Source organism: Dunckerocampus dactyliophorus, chromosome 8, assembly GCF_027744805.1.
Source record: "Dunckerocampus dactyliophorus isolate RoL2022-P2 chromosome 8, RoL_Ddac_1.1, whole genome shotgun sequence".
Classification (NCBI taxonomy): Eukaryota; Metazoa; Chordata; class Actinopteri; order Syngnathiformes; family Syngnathidae; genus Dunckerocampus; species Dunckerocampus dactyliophorus.
The window spans coordinates 27,206,914-27,231,612 of NC_072826.1; the positions used below are offsets into that span (position 1 = coordinate 27,206,914).

The window sequence follows — 24,699 nt, forward strand, 5'->3', positions numbered from 1 at the left end:
GCAGCCGCGATGCCCTACGGACCAATCACGTCTGCAGAAACACGTGACGTCAACTTTAGTTGACGCCGTTGCTGGGCACAACATTCGTGACGTCCCACAAATAACAACCAGGAGACGAAGAGGCGTCACTCCTTCCCGCTGATTGTTACCGAAGCAGAGAAGGCTGGTGTTTTTCATGCCATCAAATGAGGAATAAACCGGTTTACATCTTATTAGTATTGTTGTTTACAAGGTGCGATCAATAACTGTAAATCACAGACTCAAATATTGACGTCACATGAGGAGTGATCTCTCATCTTAAACATGCAAGATCGTTGTAGCCACCAAGCAACTCTGCCTGGAAACAGGAAGTGTTGCGGTGCTTGTTGTGTGCGACCCTAAGACCGTAAAAGCTTCGCGTACAGGTGGGAGTATTGTTTCACATGTGTGGTCTGCTGCCATCATCAAATCACCAATTAAACACTTGTTAGCGCATGTTTTCAAAATATAGCTCGTATAACAAGCTAATATTTTTCCAAATATAGCGCATTGTTTTTCAAATAGTTTACGTTTTACTAAATGCTGCTGCTGTTTTTGTTGTTGATGAATGACTAATTGTTGAGTTGTTAATAAAGTCAAGTAAAGAAAAGCCATGTGGTCATGCCCAGGTGTGACGTGTAGCGTGAAGCATGATGGGAGGAGATGTGAGCCGAGAGACTAAAAGTGATGAAGAGCAGGAACGACACCTCTCCACCCCTGACTCGTCTTCATTGCAAGGTAAACTAATGACACACTTGCTCCTACTCGTTATATGTTGTGCATATACTGTATCAACTGTAATGTAAGTAAAAGTGTGTTGCTGCTACACAGAGCCTGCAGGAGCGCTGCCCCAGTGCATGTTGGGAGACAGGAAGGTGGATGACATGCGATTCATGGTCACGTGCACTAATTGGTACTGACTCACGTGATGCATTCAGGGAGCAGAGTATGGCCACCCAGTCTGGAGAGGTACAAACCGTTTTTTGTCGTCTAAAATGCCGTCTTGGCAGTGGGGTGGCTTCCGAGTTTGTCCAAGTGTTGTTTGGTATGCATTTGGTATTGCTGCAGTACTTTTAGAGGTCATCAGAGGTCACAATGGTTGTCACGTGATGATGACGTGTTATTTAATGATCCATGAAACGTGATAAAAAATTGACGTTTATTGCAAAGACATTTTCAACAAAGAAATAGAAAACTCATGTTAAACAGCTGTGTTGCCATGGTAACAACAAACGTATGAAGATGTCCTGAAGGAGGTGAGGTCAAACTAGAAAAAAAAAGCTTTGCACTTGAAAGTCAAAGTGGTGTGAACTTCATTTCATGTTAAATAAACCCAAATACAAAACGACATGTTCTGATCCATGTGAAAAAGCTTTTATTTACACAAGAAGCCGACTGTTAAAGCTATTTGTGATATGTTTTTACAAACCAGCAAAGGCAACAACGTGCTCGCTAAAGGAAGACGCAGGTACTTTAAGCGACGCCCCCCCCAGGGACGCTTGTTGCAGATCTGCATCTCCCTTTAAAGGCAACTCACTGTCCACCACATCCACCAGAGCCTCAACACATCCCGACCGGGCTTGTTTGCACAATCTCCCGCTCTCGTCCTTTCACAGGAAGTGTGTGTGTGTGTGTGTGTGTGTGTGTGAGAGAAAGTGGCACGATGGGATGACGTGACAAGCCCCGCCCAGCTGGCCGCCAAAAGCAACACACCATGGAAAGGACCTAGCTGGTCCTTTTCCTTTCCACAAACAATTAAGTGCGGAGAATCATCATCATTTCTAGGTCACGATCCGCTTTATTTATTTACAAAATCCTTTTTCTTTCTAAAACACCACGCTAAAGAAAAAGGTCACAGCTAGCTAGTGCTATGCTAGTGATGTGAATATGTGCTAACATGCTAACTAGCGAGCAGGTGGACGTGTCTGGGCGAGGAGCAACTCCTCTCTGATGTTTGGAAATGTACAAATAAAAGAATAAAACCATGTGATGTCATTCCAGCAACATTTCTCACCTAAACTGTGGCCCGTCTTCCTCATCACGGAAGGGGCGTCTGCTTGAAGGAACCGCCAACATTCCAGTTGTGGCTGTCAGCCATCTTTGTTGTTAGTATTTATGGCCTTTCTTTCCCCCAGTCACACCCACTCGTGCACGGCATACTTGTAGTAGTGCGGTGTCATGGCAGCCGGCTGCACGCTTTTGTTCTTGAACTGGAACACGGTGTAGACCAGGACCAGGACGCACAGCGACAGCACGCACGGGATCACCACGGCGATGGCGTTGACCGTGGCCGGGATGTCGTTGATGGCCACCATGATGTCCAGGTCGTCCAGGGGGCGCTGGCGGTCGTCACGGTTACTCTTCCCGCCGGGATGCTCCATGTCGGACTGTTCGCATCCCATCCAGTCCTTCAGGATGGATTTTGGGTATCCGGGTTCCACCGACAACTTTTGGTTGTCAAACTTCCAGTAGTCCCGCCCCTTGTAGAAGTAGGTGTAGTCTGCGGGAGGGGGCACAAACAATCACTTCTGCTTGTTTACCCTATGACCCCATGTGGTCATGAGGTGTGTGTACATGTCTATGTGTGTACATGCACATGTGTGTACGTGTATGTGTGTGTACTTCTGCGTGTTGGCGTATTTCGGACACTCACATCCCTCCCTGCTGACGAAGGCACCCTGGGGGGCAGGGGGAACGCCCTTCCACACGCTGATGGGTTTGGGGTAGCCCGGGTCGGCCGCCCCCCTCTCCTCGTTGTAGCGCCAGTACCGGTCCCCCTTGAACAAGTACGTCTTTCCCACCGGATCCCAACGCAGCGCCGCGTCCACGCCGCCTTGGGGCAGGCGCACGTTGAGCTGGGCCAGACTGCGGGGAAAGCCCGGCTCAGGCGTCACCTCCCGGAACAGCCAGTACTTGTCACCTAGGAGAGCGTGACGTGGTCAGGTTTCAAAATAAAACAGGAAGTCGTCACTTAAATCCTTCTTTACCTTTGAAGAAGACAAATTTGCCGTCGGCTCTCTCGTAGGCGGCGTCGATGTGAGGCGGCAATCCCTTCCAAAAATGATCGATCAGCATCGGATAACCTTCCAGAACTTTGTTGTTCCTCAGACGCCAGAACCAGCGATCCTGAACACAACCAAGGTGGCCGGACATTGTCTACGTGCTGACCTTCTCTTTTTATGCCAACAAATGTTTGCTCCATCCTACACTTTTTTTTTTCCCACCACGCTAGAACATTGTAGAACATTCTAGACCATTGTAAATGCTATCCTACTGCATTCTAGATCACTATGGAGCATTCTAGAAGATTATGAGTGTTGTCCTAGACCAGGGGTGTCCAAACTTTTTCCAGCGAGGGCCGCATAATGAAAAACGAAAGGATGCAAGGGCCGCTTTGATACAGTATTTAGTAAACCAACACACAGAGGTATGCTAAGAAGCTACAGTATATGTAGCTCTAGAAAAAACTGCATTTCACCTTTGTAATATGGGTGAAATGCTACTAAGAATGACCTTTTTTCCATAATATTACGAGTTTATTCTCATAAAATTGCGACTTTTTTTCTATTTCTGCTGGGTTTTTTTTCTTCAACTATTTCGTTTCAGCTTTTGTCTTGTAAATTTTCTCTTTAAATCTTTTAAAACAAGAATGTATTTAAAAAAAAAAAAAAAAGTCTGGAGCCGCAAAACATTACACAGCTTATAAACTTGAAAATGCTATCTGTTTTTTGATTGGGAGAATAGATGCTCTGATGTTTTTATGAACGATTCTTTCATGTATTCTCCGTCTGTGAATGGCTTCCGTCTCATGTGCAGCCCAGTGTTGCCAACCGGGCGATTTTCTCGCTAAGTCTGGCGACTTTCCAAACCCTCTTGGTGACTTATTTTCTCCAAAGCGACTAGCGGCAAATGTAAAGACTTTTCCTGGCGTCTTTGGGAGATTTTTTTGGTATTTGGAGGTGTGAAAGCATATATTGCTCTGAGCGGCGAGTGCAGTCAGCTGCCGCAGCACACTCCACTGCTAATGATTTGCCACTTGATAAGATTTAAAATGATATTTCCATACATGTTAGATAATTTGCCTCGTTTTAAGGGCAATCTACTCTCTGACTTTCTATAGTATACCCTTAATTTTAGAATGAGGGATTACTTTTTGTCTAGTTTAGTTGAGAAATGTTCAAATTGAGCAAATACCTGTCAAAATAAGATATTTTGCTTTTCCCCAACAAATAAAGTCTTGTTTAAAGATTCCACAACATCCACAGGATGCTTAATTTAAGAACCGTTAAACAACAATGTTTTAACATTGAGGCTATTAAACAGAAAGGTAATGACGTACTGTGAACAATTTTTGATGACCAATACAGGCGAATGACTAAATGACAGATTTTGTAGAGCAACCTGGTATACTGGTTAAAGAAAATAAATATCGATGTTGTCAGATTAGCACTTGTGCTTGTGATTTTGAATAGCATGAGTTAAGATATGCTGTATATTCGTGGAACAAGTAGACTTTCTTTGTAAAGACTTTTTGGCCCACTTGGAAGATTCATTTAGGCTTAATTCAAGATCAGCGAGTTTCAGGATACAGCTTATTTATGTTGCACTAATGTGTTATTTCATTTTCACTTATTTTAATAATATTTCACTTTTTATAGGTTGTATAAAGTATTTTATTCAGAAAATGAAGTATTTTCCTGTTTATTTCCAGATGTAGAAATCTTAATTTAGGGTTGTTGTTTTTTGATCAAGTAAAATGAACTAGCTGCATAGACAGGTAATTTCACTAGTTGTAAGTATTTTTTCCTAATATCTAGTCTGTTTATCTTACCTTTGGCAAGCCCTTTTTTGTTAGACGGATTTAGGCTTATTTCAAAATCTTTCAACGAGTTTCACGATACAGCCTTATCAGTCTACACTAGTATGAAGTATTAAGTTGGGCAGACGTGGCTCAGGAGGTAGAGCAGGTCGTCCAGAAGCCGGAAGGTTGGATGTTAAATGCTTGCAAGGCCATGATGAGAGACTATTGAATGAGTCATGGTCTCACTTTTTTCATTTTTTGACAGTTCTACTGTAATAAGGTAAAAAATATATATATATATATATATATATATATTTCATTCTAGAAATAAGTATTTCCATCTAGTTTTGTCCAAAATCTAGTCTTTTTTATTTTATATTGGCCAGCCCTTTTTTGCAGTGTATCTGCCTCTCCTGGAGTCGCCACCTCGGTGATCAGCGTGTCACGGCCTCCGGACACGCATCTACAGCATGCGTCTCGTTCTAAAACACGCTGCTATGCTTGTTTTATTATTTTACTGCGCAGTAGCTTGCTTGCTTCACACTCAACTCAAAACTCCATCACCTTTTCTTCCTCTCCCTCCCGCGCACTGAGACTCACGGCATACACTAGCCTACCTCCGCCTACCTTGCTCATCCAATCAGCAGTCAGAATGCAGTCTAGATGCGTTCACAGACTTGCGGTGAGTCGGATATTTTACATTCTTTTCGAAAATGCAGATTTTCCGTACTTCGCTTTTACTTGTTAAAACAAAAAAAACAAGTCACCGCACTTGGCGAAGGGAGCCTGAAGGGCCACATGCGGCTCAGGACCCACGGGTTGCCTACCCCTGTTCTGGACATTCTAGAACATTAAAGACCATGGTAGACCATTGTTAATGCTATCCTAGCCATTGAGGAGCATTCTAGAACATTGTGAAAGTTATCGTAGAACATCCTAGAACATTGTGTAACATTCTAGATTAGTGAATGTTATATGAGCATTCTAGAACGTCACAAAACATTACGTGACCTTCCAGACGTTCTAGATTATTGAATGTTACCTGAGCATTCTAGAACGTCACAAAACACTACGTGACCTCCCAGACGTAGAACAGTATGAATGTGACCCTAGAACATTGTGAATGTTATTGCAGGTTAGGTGTTAGGGTTATTACATTATCTCATTCTAGAATGTTCTACAATTAATTCTAATGTTTTAGAGCATTATGGGACTTTCTTGACAGAAAATTGCAGAAAATTATAGAACACCGAAAGTTTTCCTAGATCATTCTAGAACGTCAAGAGGAACATTATAGCCTGTTAGAACATTGTGAATGTTATCCTATGTCTAGAACAGCATAAAATTCTAGATATTGAATGTTATCCTGGGGCATTCTTGAACATTCTAAAACATTCTGGAACAATATGTGACTTTCCAGACATTGCAGAACATTCTCGAACATGACAAAATGTCATCCTAGAGCATTCAAGAGCATTGAGGAACAACCTACAACATTGAACATTATCATAGAGCATCCTAGAATGCCCCAAAACATACTAGAATATTTCATGCCTTTCCAGACATTGCAGAACATTCTCGAACATGACAAAATGTCATCCTAGAGCATTCAAGAGTATTGAGGAACAACCTACAACATTGAACATTATCATAGAGCATTCTAGAATGCCCCAAAACATACTAGAACATTTCATGCCTTTCTAGGCATTGCAGAAAATTCTAGAACACTGAATGTTATCCTAGAACATTCTAGGACATTGAGGGATATTATAGTATTTGTGAGTGTGATCTTAGACCATTCTAGAACCTCTTAGAACATTCTAGAACACTGAATGTGATCTTAGCTTAATCTACATCGTTGGGGAACATGCTGGGATATTGTGAGTGTTATTCTAGAACAATGTGGAACATGGGACCTTACGATTGGAATGAGAGCTAACCAGTGCACAGAGAGCTAGCCAGGGCTATCTATCGGGAGGACGCACCTTGAAGACGAACATTTCACGCCTGAAGAAGGCCAGCGTGTCGAATTGGCCCTCACAGATGTTTGGTTTGCCGTTTCCGGGCAATGCCGGGCGCTCGCTGGGGGGGCGCGGCGGGCGGGAATGCCGGTCGTGACCTCGTCGTGTAGAGGTGGAGTGGGTGCGGTGGGAAGGCAAGGTGGGTAGCGGGCGGGTGGGCTCCATTATGGCGGTAGGGACGCCTGGTGACAAAAAGGTCAACATCAGCTGATAAGGCGGAGCCTGATTGGTCCACTTCGTCTTCCTGCTTCTCACCGTAGATCTTCTGGATGCCCTGCAGGTCGTCCAACGGCAGTTTGAACCTGTGCGTGTCCATGTACTGGTAGAATGGCGCCATGATGGCGCTCGGATCGTTGGAGTGCTCCAAGCCCAGGGCGTGGCCCAACTCATGGACCGCCACCAGGAAAAGGTCATTCCCTGAAGAGAGGAGGGGCCAGCAATTTGGCAGATGTCAGTGACAGAAGTGATTGTTTCATGATAATGACAAGCTTTCAACATGGTGACCAGAGGACTCACCGTCACGATTGGCTCCACCCAGCGTCCACGGCTCGTCTGAGTCAAAGTGGGTGTCGCCTCCGATGCCGGCGCCAGGGAAGTACGCATGGGCCAGAAAGCCTCCCTCACCGTCAAACGGAGAACTGTCGCCATGGAAACCGGAGGCGAAGAAGATCATGATGTCCGCCTCCTTGCCCTCGTTCTTGACCTCAGCGTAGGGCACCTCCTGGTGGCGGCGGAGGAAGTGAGCAAAAAAGAAAAAAATGGAGAGTGCAAAGGGTTGGGCGTCACCTGGAAGGAGAGCGGCGTGACGGCTTGCCACACGTTGAAGGCGTGTCTGATGGCCCTCTGGGTGTCCTTCTCGCCCACTTTGGGGGTGAAGTTGGAGATGCTGTGGGAAGTTAGTAGCAAAGTCACAATGCTGGCACGCCATGCCTGCAAGCTAACATGCTAACACACGCTCACTTCCATGTTGCTGAGCTGCAGCGTGGTAATTTCACAAGAGGATGTTAAAACACACACACCTGTACGTGATCTTTTTGTCACGCCACTTCTGTCCAGTCAGGGCGTAACGTTTGTTGCGTTGGCGCCGGCTGCGATGAGGTTGGTCGGGAAGGCCGCAGCGAGGCCGTCTCATCCACCTGAAAACACATCGCAGTTGACTTTGCTCAAAAACACACCCTCTTGTGCTCATGTACGACGTCATTGCCAGCTTGAATGCAGAAATGGAGAGACTTGAAGCTCCGCCCCCACCACCGATTGGACTCACTGGAGTGTGGCGTTGTCCAGGACTCCGGTGACGGGAATGCCGTAGAAGCGCTGCATGGCGGCCACGGCGGACTTCATCACCTCCTGCTGGCGGAGGTCGGACGTGGTGACGTGCTGAGGCAGGAGGTAGCCGAAGTTCTTCAGCCACGTCTGAGGAGGACGACATCAGAAAAGTCAAAGCCGTGGGCTTCCTGTCACATGAGATGAGATTGGTCCCCTACGGAACCAGCTTCCATTTTTGCTCCAGTCCTGGCCTGCACTGCAAAGGTGGCTATCCCGTGATGAAGACCATGACATCAGAATGAAGACCATCCTGTTTGTTTTGCAGGACAGACAACTACTACCTTTACCCTTATAAGACAAGAAAATGACGGGAGAACGTCGACTGCGGTGAGTCATGACACTCAAAATATTCAGATATTATGTATTATATGGAAGCTCACTTCTGGTCATCATTCGAAAACAGCAGCGGAATGCTCGTCTATAGAGAAACGACGAGTCGGGCTTTTCAGATTTTCCCACTCTAGAAGCCGTTTTTAGAAAATACCATTTCAGGGCACCCGGAATGCCGTTTCCATGTGGATGAGAGGCTGAAATGATGAAATACTTTGCCGCTTTGACCTGAATCGTTTCCGTGTGGCTCGCCTCTCAGCCTCACTGTAAACAACATGGACGCTGTCATGACGCACTCTTTGTTTGTGGATGTCACGACAAGACAACATCACATGACCTCTTCCTCATCATCGTCATCATCAGGGCGTCTTTAACGAGGCCAGTGTGCCTTTCCTTCTGTCCTCCATGTCCCATTAATAATAAAAGTGGTCTATATTTGGTCCCTCACTGCCCCCCCTTCTCCATCAGTGTGTCAGTCATCACAGAAGGGAGGAGGCGGGGACAACACGTCTCGTCAATTAAAGGTGATTAGCCAATAACAATCCTGTTTTCATTGCAGTGACCCCCCCCCCCCCCCCCCCCCCCCACACACACACACACACACACACTCACACACCTCATGACAGGGTGCCTCGCTGTTGGTGCAGTAACGGGAGGGGGGTACACACACACACACACACACACACACACACATATATACATATATGTAAGAAAGAAAGGTGACCCCAAACAATGAACGCAGCCTACCTCCACAATCAATGTCTTCTCCCCCCCGCACACGGACACGAGCCACAGAAATATTGGGAAGGTTTTCCAGCTGAGCCCCCCCCTCCTCCTCTTCCCCACTCCTCCGACCCCCACCGCCATGGCTGCCTCCCTCCACCCCCCTCCACGCCTCGTGCTGGCCTTGTTTACTAAAGAACACTGTTCGAGCCCCTCGTCTCCATCATAGCTGCTCCCCTGCCTGGCTGTTGACTGCCTCTGCCTGCCCTCCCCACACATACACACTGCTTACTCCCCAACCCCGCGCATGCGCTACTCTGCTTACTGCGCACGCAGATGTGCAACAGCACAAAGGAAACTACTTGACGCAAAGAAAACATGAAGACACAATGAAGACATGATAAAAACATGATGGCGCCCAATGAAGATGTCAGTATGACAGAGTGAAAATATAGATATGACACATGGATGGCATGAAGATGAAGACGTAAAATACACAATGAAGAACGAGGACAAAAAGTCTCCGTGAACGTCATCTGCTGGTGAAGGTGCAGATTGCAACCCCTCCATCACACTGGCGCATGAAGCGGCCGATGGTTACCAAGGCAACGGCCCATGTGACCTGCACGTACCATGACGACACTGCCACCTGCAGACCACTCTGTCGACTGCAGAACCAGCCCAAATGAACGTTGAGCTGTCGTGTTTCCTGTTTGAACGACTCCAGAAGGCAAGTCATCTCATGCATGCTGGGATGAGTTTGGTGTGGAAGAGCTCGAACTGAGATGGCGATCTCAGGTCCAACATCAGTGATCGTCTTTTCACTTCCTGGATGTCGTCAATACCTGTGCGTGAAACAATGAGGTCTGCCATATGAACCACCTCAGTTGGTTTGTCAGCAGGTCTGCTGTGAACCTCTCACAGATGACTTCAGCTTCGACATCATCCCAAAGAATGTTCATTTTGGTCGCTCTTATTCATGATCTGCCACCTTTTGGCCACGCCCACAGCTGGTGAGCAGCGGTGCGTTTAAGAACAACACAACAATGGTGTGTATTTCTTATTTCAGAGTACGTAGAAAGAGTCAGTTTTATTTCAATCTGCTTGTCGTATAAATGAAGCTCACATTTTCCTTTACAACTTTTATATACAGCACGTGCGGAATATCCAGTATGTTTAATCAGCGTCACTGCTGCACACGATTATCTCCGCTGAGGGCGAAGTGAGGCAGATTATGTTGTCCATTCCATACGAACTCTGGGAAGAAAACATGGATTGTCAGTGTGGCTCAGCCTGGGAGGAGGACTGTGCCTTTCCTTTGAAGTGCAGGAGGTCCTCGGTCTGTGAACGAGTTCCATTTTAGTGTAAGTGGATACTTCTACGTAAATGACGGCTAAATTAACTCCTGAGTCGCTCACACCGTACACAACACATATTGGACATATCAAATAACAGCAATAAAACAATTCAAACACAAGAATGACATGAAATAGTAATAAAAGGAGGAATAACTCCTTTTATCGGTCATTTTTTTTAGGGCAAAAGAAACCTTTTTTAATCCTTTAAAATATCTGCATTATAACCACATGAAATAATGTATGTTAAAACTTTAGATTCCAGTAGATAAAATAATTAGATTATGATCCCAAGTAACCTTTGTGATTGGAGTGTTGACCTTACTATGACCCCTTAGTAACTCAGTACCCCTTTTTGTGCAGCAGAGGCCACCACTGTGCATAGGTGTACGAGAAAGCACTGAACATACAGTACAGTATATGGCTATTACCTGAAGAATATCCCGTTATAATGGTGGGACTTTTCCTGAGTGAGGTTCTCTGGGCCACTCAGAAGTGTGTATGCGTCTTAGCAGGGAGCTCTAGGATGACAGCAGTACTGTACCTTGTACACACAACAGGCTCCTTTTAACCAATCAGGAGAAGCTGAGCCCACACTTCGCAACATTTGATGGTCACACTCAGAAGGCCATACCTAGCCTTTAACTATATAAGGATTGTGTTTGAATAAAAAATATTTAATGTGACATCAGATAATTATGAACAATCAGAACAGCTAAAAAAAGACAGCTCCTCCTTAGCGCGCAACTTTTTTTTTTTCTAAGCAAGAGGGTATAAAAGGTGATGTTTCTCTCGAAAAATTCAGTTGTCTTGCTCTACAACACGGCTTTGGAATAAACTTTTTGGATTCTACGTGGAACTTTCCTCCAGTGCCTCATTTTGGACTTTGAATTTTATTTGACCTGTAACACTTTTTTTACACAAATTTATACCTGCCAAAAACGTTTCGAGAGGACTCAGCCGAGACTTAGTTAATCTCTGGGACTTTGCTCTCCGATTTGATTCCCCTTCTTAGAGAAAACTTCCAGTTTCTTCCAGAAGAAACTTTAGTTTGGACTTGTAATCAATAGTGAAGAAAATGATGACTATTTCTACAAAAAGGAACAAGAGGCTTAATAGACGATATGAGCGCCTCGGAGCAGATGGTTTGACATGTTGAAAGATACCATTTTTATCCTTCTTGATGGTCGCATTTCTCCCTTTGATTATTTTACAATGTCTCATTTCACTTCTGTGGCCATAGCTTTCCTTTTCTTTGATGCACTGTCATCATAATTCTCTGTCTTACGTTTGGGTGACACAATGAAGGGCAAAAAGGTAAGGAAAACAAACAAAACTGAGGTTGTCCTTCCTCAAATCTGCCGTGTGCATGCAACTTTTTGCACAGTATTACTAAGTTATGTGGTTTTCTCCAGGTACTCCGGCTTCCTTGTTCGGTTAACTGGCGACTCTACATCCATGGTTATGAATGAGAGTGTGAATGGTTGATTGTTGATGTGTGCCCACCGCCTCTCCCCCAAAGTTAGCTGGGATAGGCTTCAGCATACCCCCGCAACCCTAATGAGGACAAGCGGCATAGAAAATGAATGAATGAATAATAACTTATGGGAGTGCGCTGTAAACACAGAACGTGGTAAAGCGAGGACCGCCTGGATATGAAATAAAAAGATCGGTCAAAGAAAAGCAAGTACAAGGTCCTGCAGCGCTGCCGCTAACTTTTAGACAGACGTGACATCTCCACAAGTCAACAAGTTGACGCCCCCAACCTTCACGTTGGGTATTGTCGGTGTTGTTGTTGGACTCCACGCAACTCAGTTGGAGCTCTTGAGCTCGAAGCGACTGTAGACTTGTTTGGACTTCATCTTGTTGTACTGGTTCACCAGGTCCAGCTTGCTGTGACCGAGTGTCATACGCTTCTGGTCCTGCCTGGTAAGCTGTGACACAGGCGGCGGTGGCGGAGGAGGTGGCGGAGGGGGTGGCGCCTGCTGGCTCTCCGGTTCTGTTTGGGAGAGGTCAGGACCTCCCCATGCCACGTTTCCGAGAGGTGACGGTGAACTTCGGAAGTTGTAGAGGTCCTTGTCTTTGCCGGAAGGCGGCAAGAAGAAGTCAGATAGTTTGTTGAGGAACTGGCTAGATGAGCTCCTCTGCTTGGCGCCCAGTTTGGTCTCGCTGAGCAGCGGGGGAGTCCTGGTTTGGTTCAGTCGTGGAGGGGTGGTGCCAGTGTGGAACATGCTCGGTTTGTGGTCGTACAGTCCTAACGCCTGGAACTTAGAGGTGGGACCGCCCAAATGTGACCACCTGACGTCCGCCAGGTTGGCTTTGGTCCAGTCCAGACCGTAGGCCGGGGAATGGTGCTCCAGAAGCGGACTCTGATTGGTCCCGCCATTGGAGGACACTCGTGGTGATGGAGAGATATTCTGAGGCACCAGGTTTTGGACTCGGCGCTCCCCAGTTCGCCTCTCAAGGCTCAGGTGAGAGTTGGGCGGCTCCAATTTGTCATGCCCTTGAGTGACCTTGTAAACTGTGTTGGAGGTCAGTCCGGGTGCCGCTTTCACACTTGATATGCTATTACTTGATTGGCTGCTGGAGTTGTCTGAACTCGTTCTTTGCCTGCAGGGGGAGGGACACGATTAGCATGTGTAAGCAAGCACAAAGCTAGCACACAGACAGACGCTGTCAGTGCACGTTTAACTGTCAGGAGCCCGCAACATCGTATCTGCGGCCTATGCAGGCGCGCTTCCACAGTGCAGTCATCGCAACACGTAGAAATCTTTAAATGGTGTGAGACGGCTTTAAGTAAACAGGCAATAAAACATGACACCGCATTTATATTGGTGGGAAAAAGTTTGTCATCAATCAATAAAAGCATTACAGGCTGTTTGGTTGCAGGAAAGGGGGGAAAGGTAAGCCAACAGTGTCGTCAAGTGGCAAACTGATGCGCAGAGCACATGACACTCACATGTTTCAACTTTCTTCAGACGTACGCTTGGTTAAATGGAACTTCCTGAGGCCTCACCTGCTTCCAGGCGATAGGAAGGCTTCATTACACATTTTTATAGTAAAAAAACAAAACAAAAAAAAAAACAATATTTCCTGCTGGGCTTTGAGGTTTTAATGTGATTGAATGTGTTAATGCTAGGGCTGTCAAAGTGAAAGCGTTAATAACGTGTTAACAGAAGTTTCCTTTAATGGCACTAATTTTCTGCAGTACTAGTACTAATAAATGCAGTACTAGGTTTTTTCCAGTCACATGCAACAGCAAATATGTACATTAGCACTCAATAATGTCATCAAATCATACCTTTATGCATTCCCACATAATATCAGCATTTGGGACCAAATATGAGGTGAAAGAAAAACCAGAAAAATACAGCAAAGCAGTCTTATCTGTGCATCGTGGGAAAAGATGCATTGCAAAGTTAAATGGTGCGTTCAAGGACCGTGGAACGAGTCGCTGCTCGCATTTAAATTTTTTCTTTTTTTTAAATACAACAGTGGCCCATATTTTCAAAACTGGTATCCCTTTACAAGAAAAAATATGTAGCTATTTACAAATTATTTCATTTTAAAGTTTTTGTGTTGTTTTTTTTGCTTTTAAATCATTACACCTGAATGTTTCCCACGGCCCAGTGGTTGGGGCCAATGTTACCGCTAATTTTGTAAGTGTCTGAGCATACAAACAAATGACCTGAGCATTCCTTGGATCTCTGTGAGCGCCATCAGACGTGCACACTAGTATCACACTCGTCCAAAACCCGAGAACTTGAGGTAGTCCAACGTCCATTCTGTGGTATTTTGTATATGAGTGGATTCAAAAGGTCAGCAAGGCGTATTTCACAAAGTAGCTTTCTTTTTGGCCCACCTCAGACAAAACAAGCCGTGGAACTATCTCATCCAATTAATGATCTAAATCTTGCAGGAAATACCTAGTTTATCATTTCATTTTCCATTTCTTTTTATTTATTTATTTTTTTACAATTTATTTTGTTAATTATGTTTACTGTTATTTCCTTATTTCCTTGCTGTTTTGCAGCAGGCTGTTCTGGTACTATTGCATTCTGGAAATGACTTACACATGTATATGTTTACTTTAGTCTACATAAAAACATGAAAAAAAAACCCTCAACTGAAAAAAACAACTAGGTACCTTCTGGTCCCATCGGTATCACTCGTGCAAAATTACGGGCGTAACACTTCCTGTATCCGGTAGGGATAAAGCCATTATAATAAAAGCACGCCTGTACCGTATGCACGGCTAAGCCACTTATTTAGTCCACACTTTTCACTCAGAAAAGTGTCTCAGAGCAGCCCTCATTTGAAAAAGAAAAAATCTCATCCATCATATTCAACTCTTGTTCTTTTGTTCCCACATAATCCGACAGCCAGTACACCTTAGAGGGCTTTTTTTTTTTAACTTTAGCTTGTCGCCCCGCGACACAGTCCTGTTTGTTTCGCTATTACACGGGGTTAGCAAGCAGCATTTAGCTCCCCTGCTCCAGTAGCTATACGCTAACCTGCAAAACAGCGGTAGTACTAAGTACCGCGCTGTTCATGAATTGATTGGCCGCTTAAGTAAATAAGTGCCTACAGGCTCTCATTTTTGGCTGGACAGTGTTCGTTTTTGTGTTGTTACCGCATGTAGTCGCCTGTCACTCATGGAGTTGCATTGCGAAATGGTACAGAATAAATTATATGTTTATTTTATTTACATTTCAGGTTGGATTTTATTTTGCTGCGCAGCAAGGATTTCTTCGATGGCGCACGCGCGCAGTTTAGAGGGAACGTTGGTTGGGGCTATGATGTGATCTTTACACGTTTGAAAATACCACAAGAATGACACTTTTATACAATTGGCTTCTTTATTTTATAATGTAATAACGTTTACATCAGAGGTGTCCGAATTTTATCGGTCCGCAGTACAGTCTAAAAAATGTAACTTTGAGGAAGCTTTAAAAAAAACAACAACAGCAGCAATAAAAATGTGAAAATCAATCAAAAGTATGAGGAAAAAAAACAGAGAAAATCAAAAATGGAAAAAAGCAGAAATTTGCCCAGAGTAAAGTCAAAATACTAAGACAAAAGAATTGTTTTCTAACAAGACTGAAGGTTGCAATTTTACGAGACTACACTTATATATATAAAATATAATTTTAGCAACAATGTTGAAAGAAAAAAAAATACATAATTTTTTTTGAAAGATAAAAAAATATGGGAATAAAGTTGTAATTACGAGAAGAAGAGGAAAGCTGAAATGAAATTGTTTTTTTCCATTTATTTATTTTCCAACTGTCATTTTATGGGAATAAAGTCAAAATATTATGAAAAAAAATCCTAATCAAATGAAGAAAATAAGTGGCAATTTTCCAAGAATAAACTCATATTATTATGGGAAAGAGGCCATTTTTAGCAGCATTTCACCTATATTACAAAGCTGAAATGCAGTTTATTCTTGAGCTACAGCTAGCTTCTTAGCATATCTCTACGTGTTGCTCTACGAAATATAAATGTGGCCCTCGCATGATTTCATTTTTCACAATGTGGCCCTCGCTGGAAAAGACACCCCTGGTCTACATCAACAAATGTAATTGTTGAAGCATAACGAATCGTGTCGTTTGTACACTGTATCAAATTGGTCTGTTTTTAAAATATATAGAATATATTAAATATTAAAATATGTATCTAGATGCGTATGGAAGCGTTTACTACAAAGAGATTGACATCCCTACTTATTATAGATTCATTTTTTTGGATTAATTATGAGTTAACTATGGACAAAATGCAATTAATCATGATTAAATATTTTAATTGATTGACAGCCCTAGTTAATACACGATGGCAACATGTACAAATAAGTGTACAATCAGTGTGAGGTCAAACTGCACAAAGGAAACCAACCAAGGCAAGAAAAAAAAACATTTAAGGTCACATATAAAAGTAAACACTAGAGTATGCAAAAGTATGCAAAATAATCCCATCTTGGACTCCAAAGGGTCAAACCAACGCTAATTGCGATGAGTATAGTTTGAGTGTTTGATGACTAAAAACATTTTGATATCAAAAAAGTCTTGGTACCTGTCTGACAGTAGATTGGCCTTCAGGAACGGACCGTGCCCCATGACCATCAAGGGGGCTTGGTAGGGCGGGAAGTACGGAAGCCCCTCCTCCTCCTCGTTATAGAAACAGTCGATGATCTGCGAGTCGGCGTACAGGCACCGGAACTCCCGGTCGAAACTCTCTGTGATGCGTCCTGAGAAGTGCATGACCATGTTGCTGTGCACCTGCGCAGACAACCAGGTGAAGCTACACACGCACGCACGCACACACACACACACAACCATTAGATGTGTGCATGCTAAGACTGAGGCTACATGTCAGAAAATCATCTAATCCAGTCTTGCATGCTGCGTACGCAGTGATGCAGTAATGAAATGATTAGCACGTCAACTGGAGGCAGGAGATTGATTAGACATGCAGGAGTCTTCAGCACAAACGTTGTAGAACCGGAGTGACAACTCGTCAACTTGTTCGCACCGGCGAAACACTACCAGATTTTCTCTGCATCGCGGCTGGGAGGGCGCCTGATGTGCGGCTGGCCAAGGGCGGGTGGTGTCTATATCCCATTATGGTTTAAAAGATGGTTGGACTTTACAAACAGCAGATGGCAGGCAGGTGTAAACACGTTGCTGATGTCCACCTGCACGCTCATATCAAAAATATTCATAACTTCCTGCAAGGTGTCACTGTGGTCATGTGACCACCAGAAGAGAGAGGTGTGGTCAAAGTTCATCATCCTCATGAAAGGATTTTGGATTTGATGAATGAAGTAGATCAATCTGTCCTCGACTGCAGTATGTACAGTATCTATCCATCTATTTTTTTAGAGCAGGAGTCACCAGCATGGTGCCCACGGGCAGCGGGTAGCCCCCCACGACCAAGCCTGCTTTCCATTCAGGTTTTCAGTTAATAAATGTGAGAACACTAGAAAAATATGCAGTTTGAAATAGAAAATGTGAGCTGTGGATACCAACATTTTGTTAATGTTCCGGTAACACAAGCATATTCAATTTGTTTGGGTTGAAATAAGCTGTGAAAATAAATGTCACAAAAATGAGTAGCTCTTGGCCACTTTCAACCACTGGCCTACAGGGTCTACGTCTAACTGCTGCCAGTCATTACATATTATGCGGCTGGTTTGCGTGGAAGTAGAAAGTGAGTATTAGACATAGAAAGTGAGTAACAGACATACAACGTGAGTATTAGTTTGTGAGTAGAGGACAGACTTTGACAAAAATGTCAAAGTGATTGGCGGGACACTCCCAGCTGTCAAAACTATGTCATTCCAGAGGGGGAGGGGTTGGCTCAGTCGACGCCTCTCCAGACCTCGCCCTTCATTCCAGCGTCTGTGAGGCGAGTCACACCTCAATTGCAGTCTTCTACTAAACAGGAAGTAGGCGGTATACATCGTCCAGGAGCCTGTCTGACCTCCAGTCAACACAGGAAGTAAAAAGAATAAGACTTCCTCTTCTTTGCATGTTGTTAGCAACTGCCAGGTGTAGGTGTAGGTGTAGGTGTGTGTGTGTGTGTGAGACCTGTAGGATCCGGCGATGACCTCCTCGCAGTCGATGATCATGAACTTTTCCAGGACTTGTCCGCTGAACTTCCTGCCGCTCTTGGTGCAGTACATGTCGCCGCACACGCTGCGGATGCGCATGTTCTGTAATGTCACACACAAACGCGTGAGGAAGATCAAGTCAAACAAGGGCACGTAAAAGAAGACACGAACATGCCCCGCCCACCGCTGAAGCTAGCAAGGTACTCTGCGTGCACGTGACTTACGCTCAAGTGAATGTTCTGGACGTCCAGAGACGAGCACATGTCCGTGAAGAGCTCCAGGTTCTTGTGGTCCAGGAGGATGTAGACAGGAACTTTGCGCTTGTTGGACGCCTCCATCAGGTCACACAACAAGTCGACGTCCGTGAACTCATCGATGACCAGTGCTATAACCTGCAACGCACACACACATAATGTTAGCACACACACACACACAAAATGCGGCCCGCTCTGGGGACGACACAGTAGAAGCAGATCGGTTTTAGTGCATGTAAACATACTGGGATTGTGAATAAAAAATACTACTAATAATATCACCATGGCCGCACGGTGGCCTAGTGGTTAGCATGTTGGCCACACACTCAGTATATCTGTGTTCGAATCTCCGTTGGGCATCTCTGTGTGGAGTTTTTTCTCCGTGTGTCCAGCTTCCTCAAACATTCTAAAAACATGCATGTTAAGGCAATTGGCGACTCTAAATTGTCCATAGGTATGAATGTGAATGCAACTGGTCGTCGCCCTTCAGTTGGCTGGCGACCAGTCCAGGGTGTGCCCTGCCTCTCGCCCGAGGTGCTCCCCTGAGACCCTGGTTGAGAACCAGCGGCATAGAAAGGCACCGTTGGGTTCATTTTGGGTTCAGTAAGGCAATAAAATACAAAACAAAGCTGCTTAGCTTAAGTGTAAACAGCGATCATGATTCTTAAAATGAAACATAAAAAACTGCAAACTGCTGGCAGGTTGTTCTGAAATCCTTTAGTTAAAAAGTACATAAATGATATCATAATTGACAAGGTTTCTCGGCTGAAGGGGTGTCACAACATCTCGCCGGGATTAAAACGTGACAAGATTTCTCATTCAGAAAAAAAATGTCTCGTGGGCAACACGCCTGGGGTGATAATAAATAAATGAATTAATGATACAATAAATGAAAATGAACTGGATCATTTTGCAGGCCTCAATATATTGCCATGTGCATGCGTGTCAGTTTTCCTCATCTCTTGCCCCCAAACAAGCAGGAAGAGAGTTCACTCTGTGCATTGGTTTCAGCACCTTGTCGTGTTTGTTCCATAGAACAGCAGCATGAACAAGTGAGCCCTTTTGTCAGTCGCACAGTCTCTGTCTCGTTGGGTGTAGGTGGGTTCTGCTAGCATACACGGTGTGCAGAAGAGTGTAACATAGTAGAAATTAAATTAGTAGATTGCAATATATTGTCATATATTTTTTCATTGTACAAGTAATGTTAAAATCTTGTCTCGTAGACCCAATCTCGTGTCTCGTGACACCCCTAAGTTATTAGTGTTAACATTTCAGCTTTTTTTTTTATGTCTACACTGTGCTAATGGTTTACATCAGACGTGTCCATAGCGCGGCCCGCGGGCTATTTGCAGCCCACATCTTGTTTTTTATTGGCCAGCGGCACATTGTAGACATAAAATTAAATCAAAAAACGCATCAAAAATGGGCAAAACAGAGCAAAAAGTCAAAATGTGAAGAGAAGTTAAAACTATTTATACTAATAACTAGTAATAAAACAAAGTTTTTTTCTTTTGCCTTTTTACAAAATTAAAAGGTATTTAAAAAAAATAAACGTGGCCCCCCGTCAGTGGAAAAAGTTTGGACATTTTGTTTGGTTTACGTCTTTTCACCGGGAAACAATAGAAGAGGGTCTGCGTGCTCGTTCTTCTTAGCAGCCTCGCTGTCATGATTGCTGCTAGCCACAGGCTGCTGGGCATGCTTGCGGAGGTTTTTTGCACGCTTCCAAGCCTCGTCTTCTTGGATACACTCCCCAGCCTCGTAGGGTTGCCAGCATTCATGATCCGCCTCTCCTGTAGCAATTACGTCGCCTTCAGCATCCGCTTGTATTTGAATAACAAGTCAACGCAGGACACAAGAAACACTTCCTATCCTTTAATGATTAACGTGTACTGCGTGGGAGTTCGGTATGCCTTGTGGGAATTCTGCACAGAGGCGTACCGAACTCCCACGCAGTACACATTAATCAGTAGTGTTTTTGGGTCTCAAACTCGCGGCCCACGGGCCATTTGCAGCCCACCAAATCGTATCTTGGGGCCCGCGACTGGACATCAAAGAGTAGCGTAACTGAAGCCCGCAACATCCGGGCAAGCTCAGTGTTACTTACATACTTACAAGGGCAAGTAAACACCAGCACTGAACAGTGGTGTTATCACATGGATGTATTGTGAATCGTATCGTATCGTGAGGTACCCTGAGATTCCCAGCCCTACTCCCAATACTTGATGCGGCCCAGCCTCACCCAGACTCTACCTCTACTGGCCCCCAGTGAAATTGAGTTTGAGACCCCTGGTCTATAGTAATCCCTCATTTACTGCAGTTAATTGGTTCCAAATACGACTGTGATAAGTGAATTTCCGTGAAGCAGTATCGCTTGTGTGTCTCACCCAACATTACAGTAACATTACTGACACCTAGTGACCAATGTAGAATACTACATATCATTGCAACGTCTTTGAATGCGTCTTCTGAAAGCCTTATATTTGTATTTTTATACTTGAAAATGCTTAATTTAGGCACAAAATACATAACATTAGCTCAAATATGCATATTTTTTTACTAATAGGCTGCATTCAACCATGAAACAGCATGATTCATTCGTTCATATTTTTGAAGCACTGTGCTACAAATTTGAACCGTAAAATGGTGAGGGATCACACTACAGTAAAACAGCACATTTTTGAGTGTCCTTTTATTGTGGCCAACCTAAAACACCTGTGAAATAATCTGTGCAAAGGTGTTGTGTTTATGCTTTTATAAAGTGTATACTGTATATACTGTATATATGCAGTATATATCAAAGGATGGACAGACATATCCATGGTTGAGTTTTGAAGTAAGAGTAGCCTATACTGTATTTATGTACTGCATGTAATGAAGTACGCGTACATAATATGGTAATAAAGTACAAAGTGCATGTATGTAAAAGAGTAATAACGTGGTGGACGCTCAAGAGTATGCCTCACTTCCTCTACATGACTATTATGTCTGGAATATAGACAAATACATATCTACAGTATATAGCTACAATATACATACACATAAATATGAGTACTTAAGTGTAAAGTAAATAGTTATATATCATTGTAATAGATAGATATATACAAATACAGTTTATCCATACGTCACGTGGTGATTGAGAGGCTTGCTCACCTTCTTTGCCTTGTTGATGAGGGAGCGGATCCGGTCCTTGACGTTGACCGACTTGTCTCTCTGGAAGTAGATCTGGGTCTCGGACGGCCCGTACCGGACCGGGGCGTCCGGCCAACCGAGCTCCAGCACCGGCGGCTCCTCGTCGGACATCATGGGGAAGTAAGTGCCGGATGTGAGCTCGGACGCGACGTCGCCCCCGTCCCCGCCGACGTCGCGATCTGCCGGCCCGATCCCGTTGCTGTCCGGGTCGCCCGTCTTGACGGCGTGCCGGGTGATGTACTGGATCTCCGGTTCGGACAGGAAGCTAAGCTCTCTCTCCTCGGTCAGAACGCGGCGGTACTCCTTCTCTCCGTGCTCGAGCAGCGCGTCGGTGGCCAACCGGGCTGCCTCGTTGTGGCTCAGCTCCAGCGAGGCCACCTGCCTCCACGGGCTCTTCACCTCCTCCAGCCGGGCCGCCAGCTTGCCCAGCGGCTTGCGGCCTCCCGAGGCCGGCCTTAGCGTCTCCGAACTCATGGCGGGGCTTCGGAGCGAGCCTGCTGTCGCTGTTGCGCGCGTACACGCGTCACACAGACTATAGACGAAGTTTCATTCGAGTTTCGAACGTGGAACAAAAGACAAAAGCTCAAGATGAAGAACAATTATCAGTTTGGAACGAGCTCGACTGGACTTCACTTCCCGATCCGATCACCTGGGAGCTTCGCCTTACCTGCGGACACCTTCACTGTCATTGGTCCGCCCCTCCCCGTCCCCCTCGTACTCCTCTGTTGACTAGCACTTCTGGTAGGGATTTTCACAATAAAAGCCCACAATAATATACAATAATAATATACACAATAATATGCATTAAAATGGGTAACCTCACATTTATTTGTATATGTACATACTATAGAAAAAGTTACACTAAGTGCTATACTTTCCCAAATCCATTCACTACTAGAGTTATTTGCGTGTATACTATCTGGGACATTTGCTTATGCAAATAAAGATGATGTTAGTGAGTGCTCCTCCTCTTAGGTCAATATTGAGTCAGTGTTGGACGCGGATGTTTACCAAAAAGCGAGCTTGCAGACGTGTAGGCGATCATCATATCCTGTTTGACGGCAGCATCATGACCCCCAGGAGCGCACAAACAATAAAGAAATGAACATTCTGCTTCCTGTCAATCACGGCGCTGTGCCAAAAAAAGAACACAAAGTACACACAAAGCTTGTTCACTTCCTCTTTCTTTCTCAACTTCCTGTCATGGGCCCTCCCAACCTGGAGCAGAACCAGTCTGTGTTGTGTGTCACACTCATGTGACTTTATGCAAAACCACACACACAGATCACAGATACCGGTACAGATACTGTGATATGCAGATGATACTGCACTGTTTGCATTAAATGAAAACCTGCAAAAGCATTTTCAGGGCACTGAATGGATGGCAGCTAGACTGTTCAAAATATGAGCCAATGAATCACTTCATTCATACAACACAAAGGCCATAAAGTTTAATGATCACATGCACAAGTCCAACAGTCCCAAGTGGAACCAAAGTACCAAATGGCATTATTTCTTATCTTTATTATCGTCTATTGTGTTTTATTAAAAGCCCTCGCACTGTGAAGCTTACGGACCTTTTGTTCTGCGCAGCACAAAAAAACAGCAGAACTTCAATAGAACACATCAGAACTCATGAAAATGTAGTAAAAATACACAATGACTTCATTTTGTATCCTTTCCACACACACAAAAGATGCTTTTATTTCTTCGACATAATGAAGTCATTTACGAACACACACACGCTCAGTGCATTGTGTGTGTGTGTGTGTGTGCGTCTGTGTGTGTGTAGCTCAACTTGCTCACACATTGTCCGCCTATACACTGTAAAATCCATTAGTTAACCTTACTTAAAAAAAACATGCAAACCGATTGCCTTGAAAAAAACAAGTAAATGCAACTTAAGTTATCGTTGACCACAATAGATGTTTACGTTTTTCTTGGTACACTCAAGTGAGGTTAACTTTTTTAAAAAAATAAGTTTATTGTACTTATTTATCTGAGTTGAGAGTGCTATTGGATTTTACAGTGTAGAAGCGCCTGTCAGATTTTCAATACTTGTAAAGGTTTGTTCAGTATAAATGTTAAAAAGGATAACCTCTCTTTATTTGCATCAGAAAAGCTACGCTCATACTGTACGTTTTAATGATAGCAATATCTGTAAAAAGGCACAGAAAAAAATAGAGAAATAGCGAGGGATGAAGGAAGAAGTAGAGAAAGTGTGGGGTGTGAAGACAACAGTGGTGCCAGTCGTGATTGGGGTACTGGGGGCAGTGGCTCCCAAGCTGGGTGGATGGCTCCATCAGATACCAGGAACAACATCTGACATCTCCATCCAGAAGAACGCAATATGGGAACAGCTAAAACCCTGCACACAACCCTCAAGCTCCTCGCCCTCTGGGAGAGGATCTGAACTTGAAGGAGATACCGCCCAGGTGGGCGAGAAAATAACTTTATACATGCATACGTACACTCCTGATAAAAATGTTAAGAAAACTGGAAAGAATTTACATTTTGCACCGTTGGATTTTAAGGAAGTTCTCAGTAGACCTACAAAATGTAAAAAGAAGGGAAAAAAAGTTGCCTAAGCAATTTATTGCAAACAAAAAACATCCATCCATCCATTTTTTATGCCGCTTATCCCAGCTGACTTTGGGCGGGGTGCACCCTGGACTGGTCGCAATTGCAGGGCAGATATAGACAAACAACCATTCACACTTACATTCATACCTATGGACAATTTTGAGTCGGCAATTCACTAACATGAATGAGAACGGGGAGAACATGCAAACTCCACACAGAGATTTGAATGGAGATTTGAACCCAGGTCTTCCCGATCTCCTGACTGTGTGACAAACATGCTAACCACTCGGCCACCATGCGACTTTCACACAAAGAAAAACAACCTTCTTTTGCCATCCATCCCCAAATAATTTCAGTTGGATTTAGACCAGGGGAACACACAGGATGGTCCAAAAGAGTGAGCTTATTCTTCTGGAAGAAGTCCTTTGTCAGACAGGCATTACCACACAGACAAGGGCCTTCAGTCATGAGGGATGCCCCCTGCAAC

The 24,699-nt window shown here is 44.3% G+C and overlaps 2 protein-coding genes and 1 long non-coding RNA gene across 3 annotated transcripts; 1 reads left to right on the forward strand and 2 right to left on the reverse strand.

Annotated features, from left to right (window-relative positions):
- The first annotated feature begins 103 nt into the window (after window positions 1-103).
- Window positions 104-4,190, forward strand: LOC129186826 (uncharacterized). Its single transcript, XR_008572301.1, has 3 exons — window positions 104-404; window positions 648-756; window positions 850-4,190. It is a non-coding gene; the product is annotated as an uncharacterized LOC129186826 (long non-coding RNA).
- mmp24 (matrix metallopeptidase 24) lies at window positions 1,058-9,388 on the reverse strand. The gene is made up of 10 exons (XM_054785469.1): window positions 9,244-9,388; window positions 8,105-8,253; window positions 7,860-7,976; window positions 7,627-7,726; window positions 7,357-7,561; window positions 7,096-7,257; window positions 6,805-7,022; window positions 3,006-3,144; window positions 2,672-2,938; window positions 1,058-2,518 (listed from the first exon to the last, which is right to left on the reverse strand). Exons 1-10 carry the CDS (start codon window positions 9,361-9,363, stop codon window positions 2,154-2,156), a joined length of 1,842 nt encoding a protein of 613 aa, XP_054641444.1. The 5' UTR covers window positions 9,364-9,388; the 3' UTR covers window positions 1,058-2,153.
- An 872-nt stretch (window positions 9,389-10,260) lies between these two features.
- Window positions 10,261-22,753, reverse strand: fam83c (family with sequence similarity 83 member C). Its single transcript, XM_054785621.1, has 5 exons — window positions 21,591-22,753; window positions 18,411-18,578; window positions 18,164-18,288; window positions 16,647-16,874; window positions 10,261-13,184 (listed from the first exon to the last, which is right to left on the reverse strand). Exons 1-5 carry the CDS (start codon window positions 22,101-22,103, stop codon window positions 12,386-12,388), a joined length of 1,833 nt encoding a protein of 610 aa, XP_054641596.1. The 5' UTR covers window positions 22,104-22,753; the 3' UTR covers window positions 10,261-12,385.
- Between the last annotated feature and the right edge of the window lie 1,946 nt (window positions 22,754-24,699).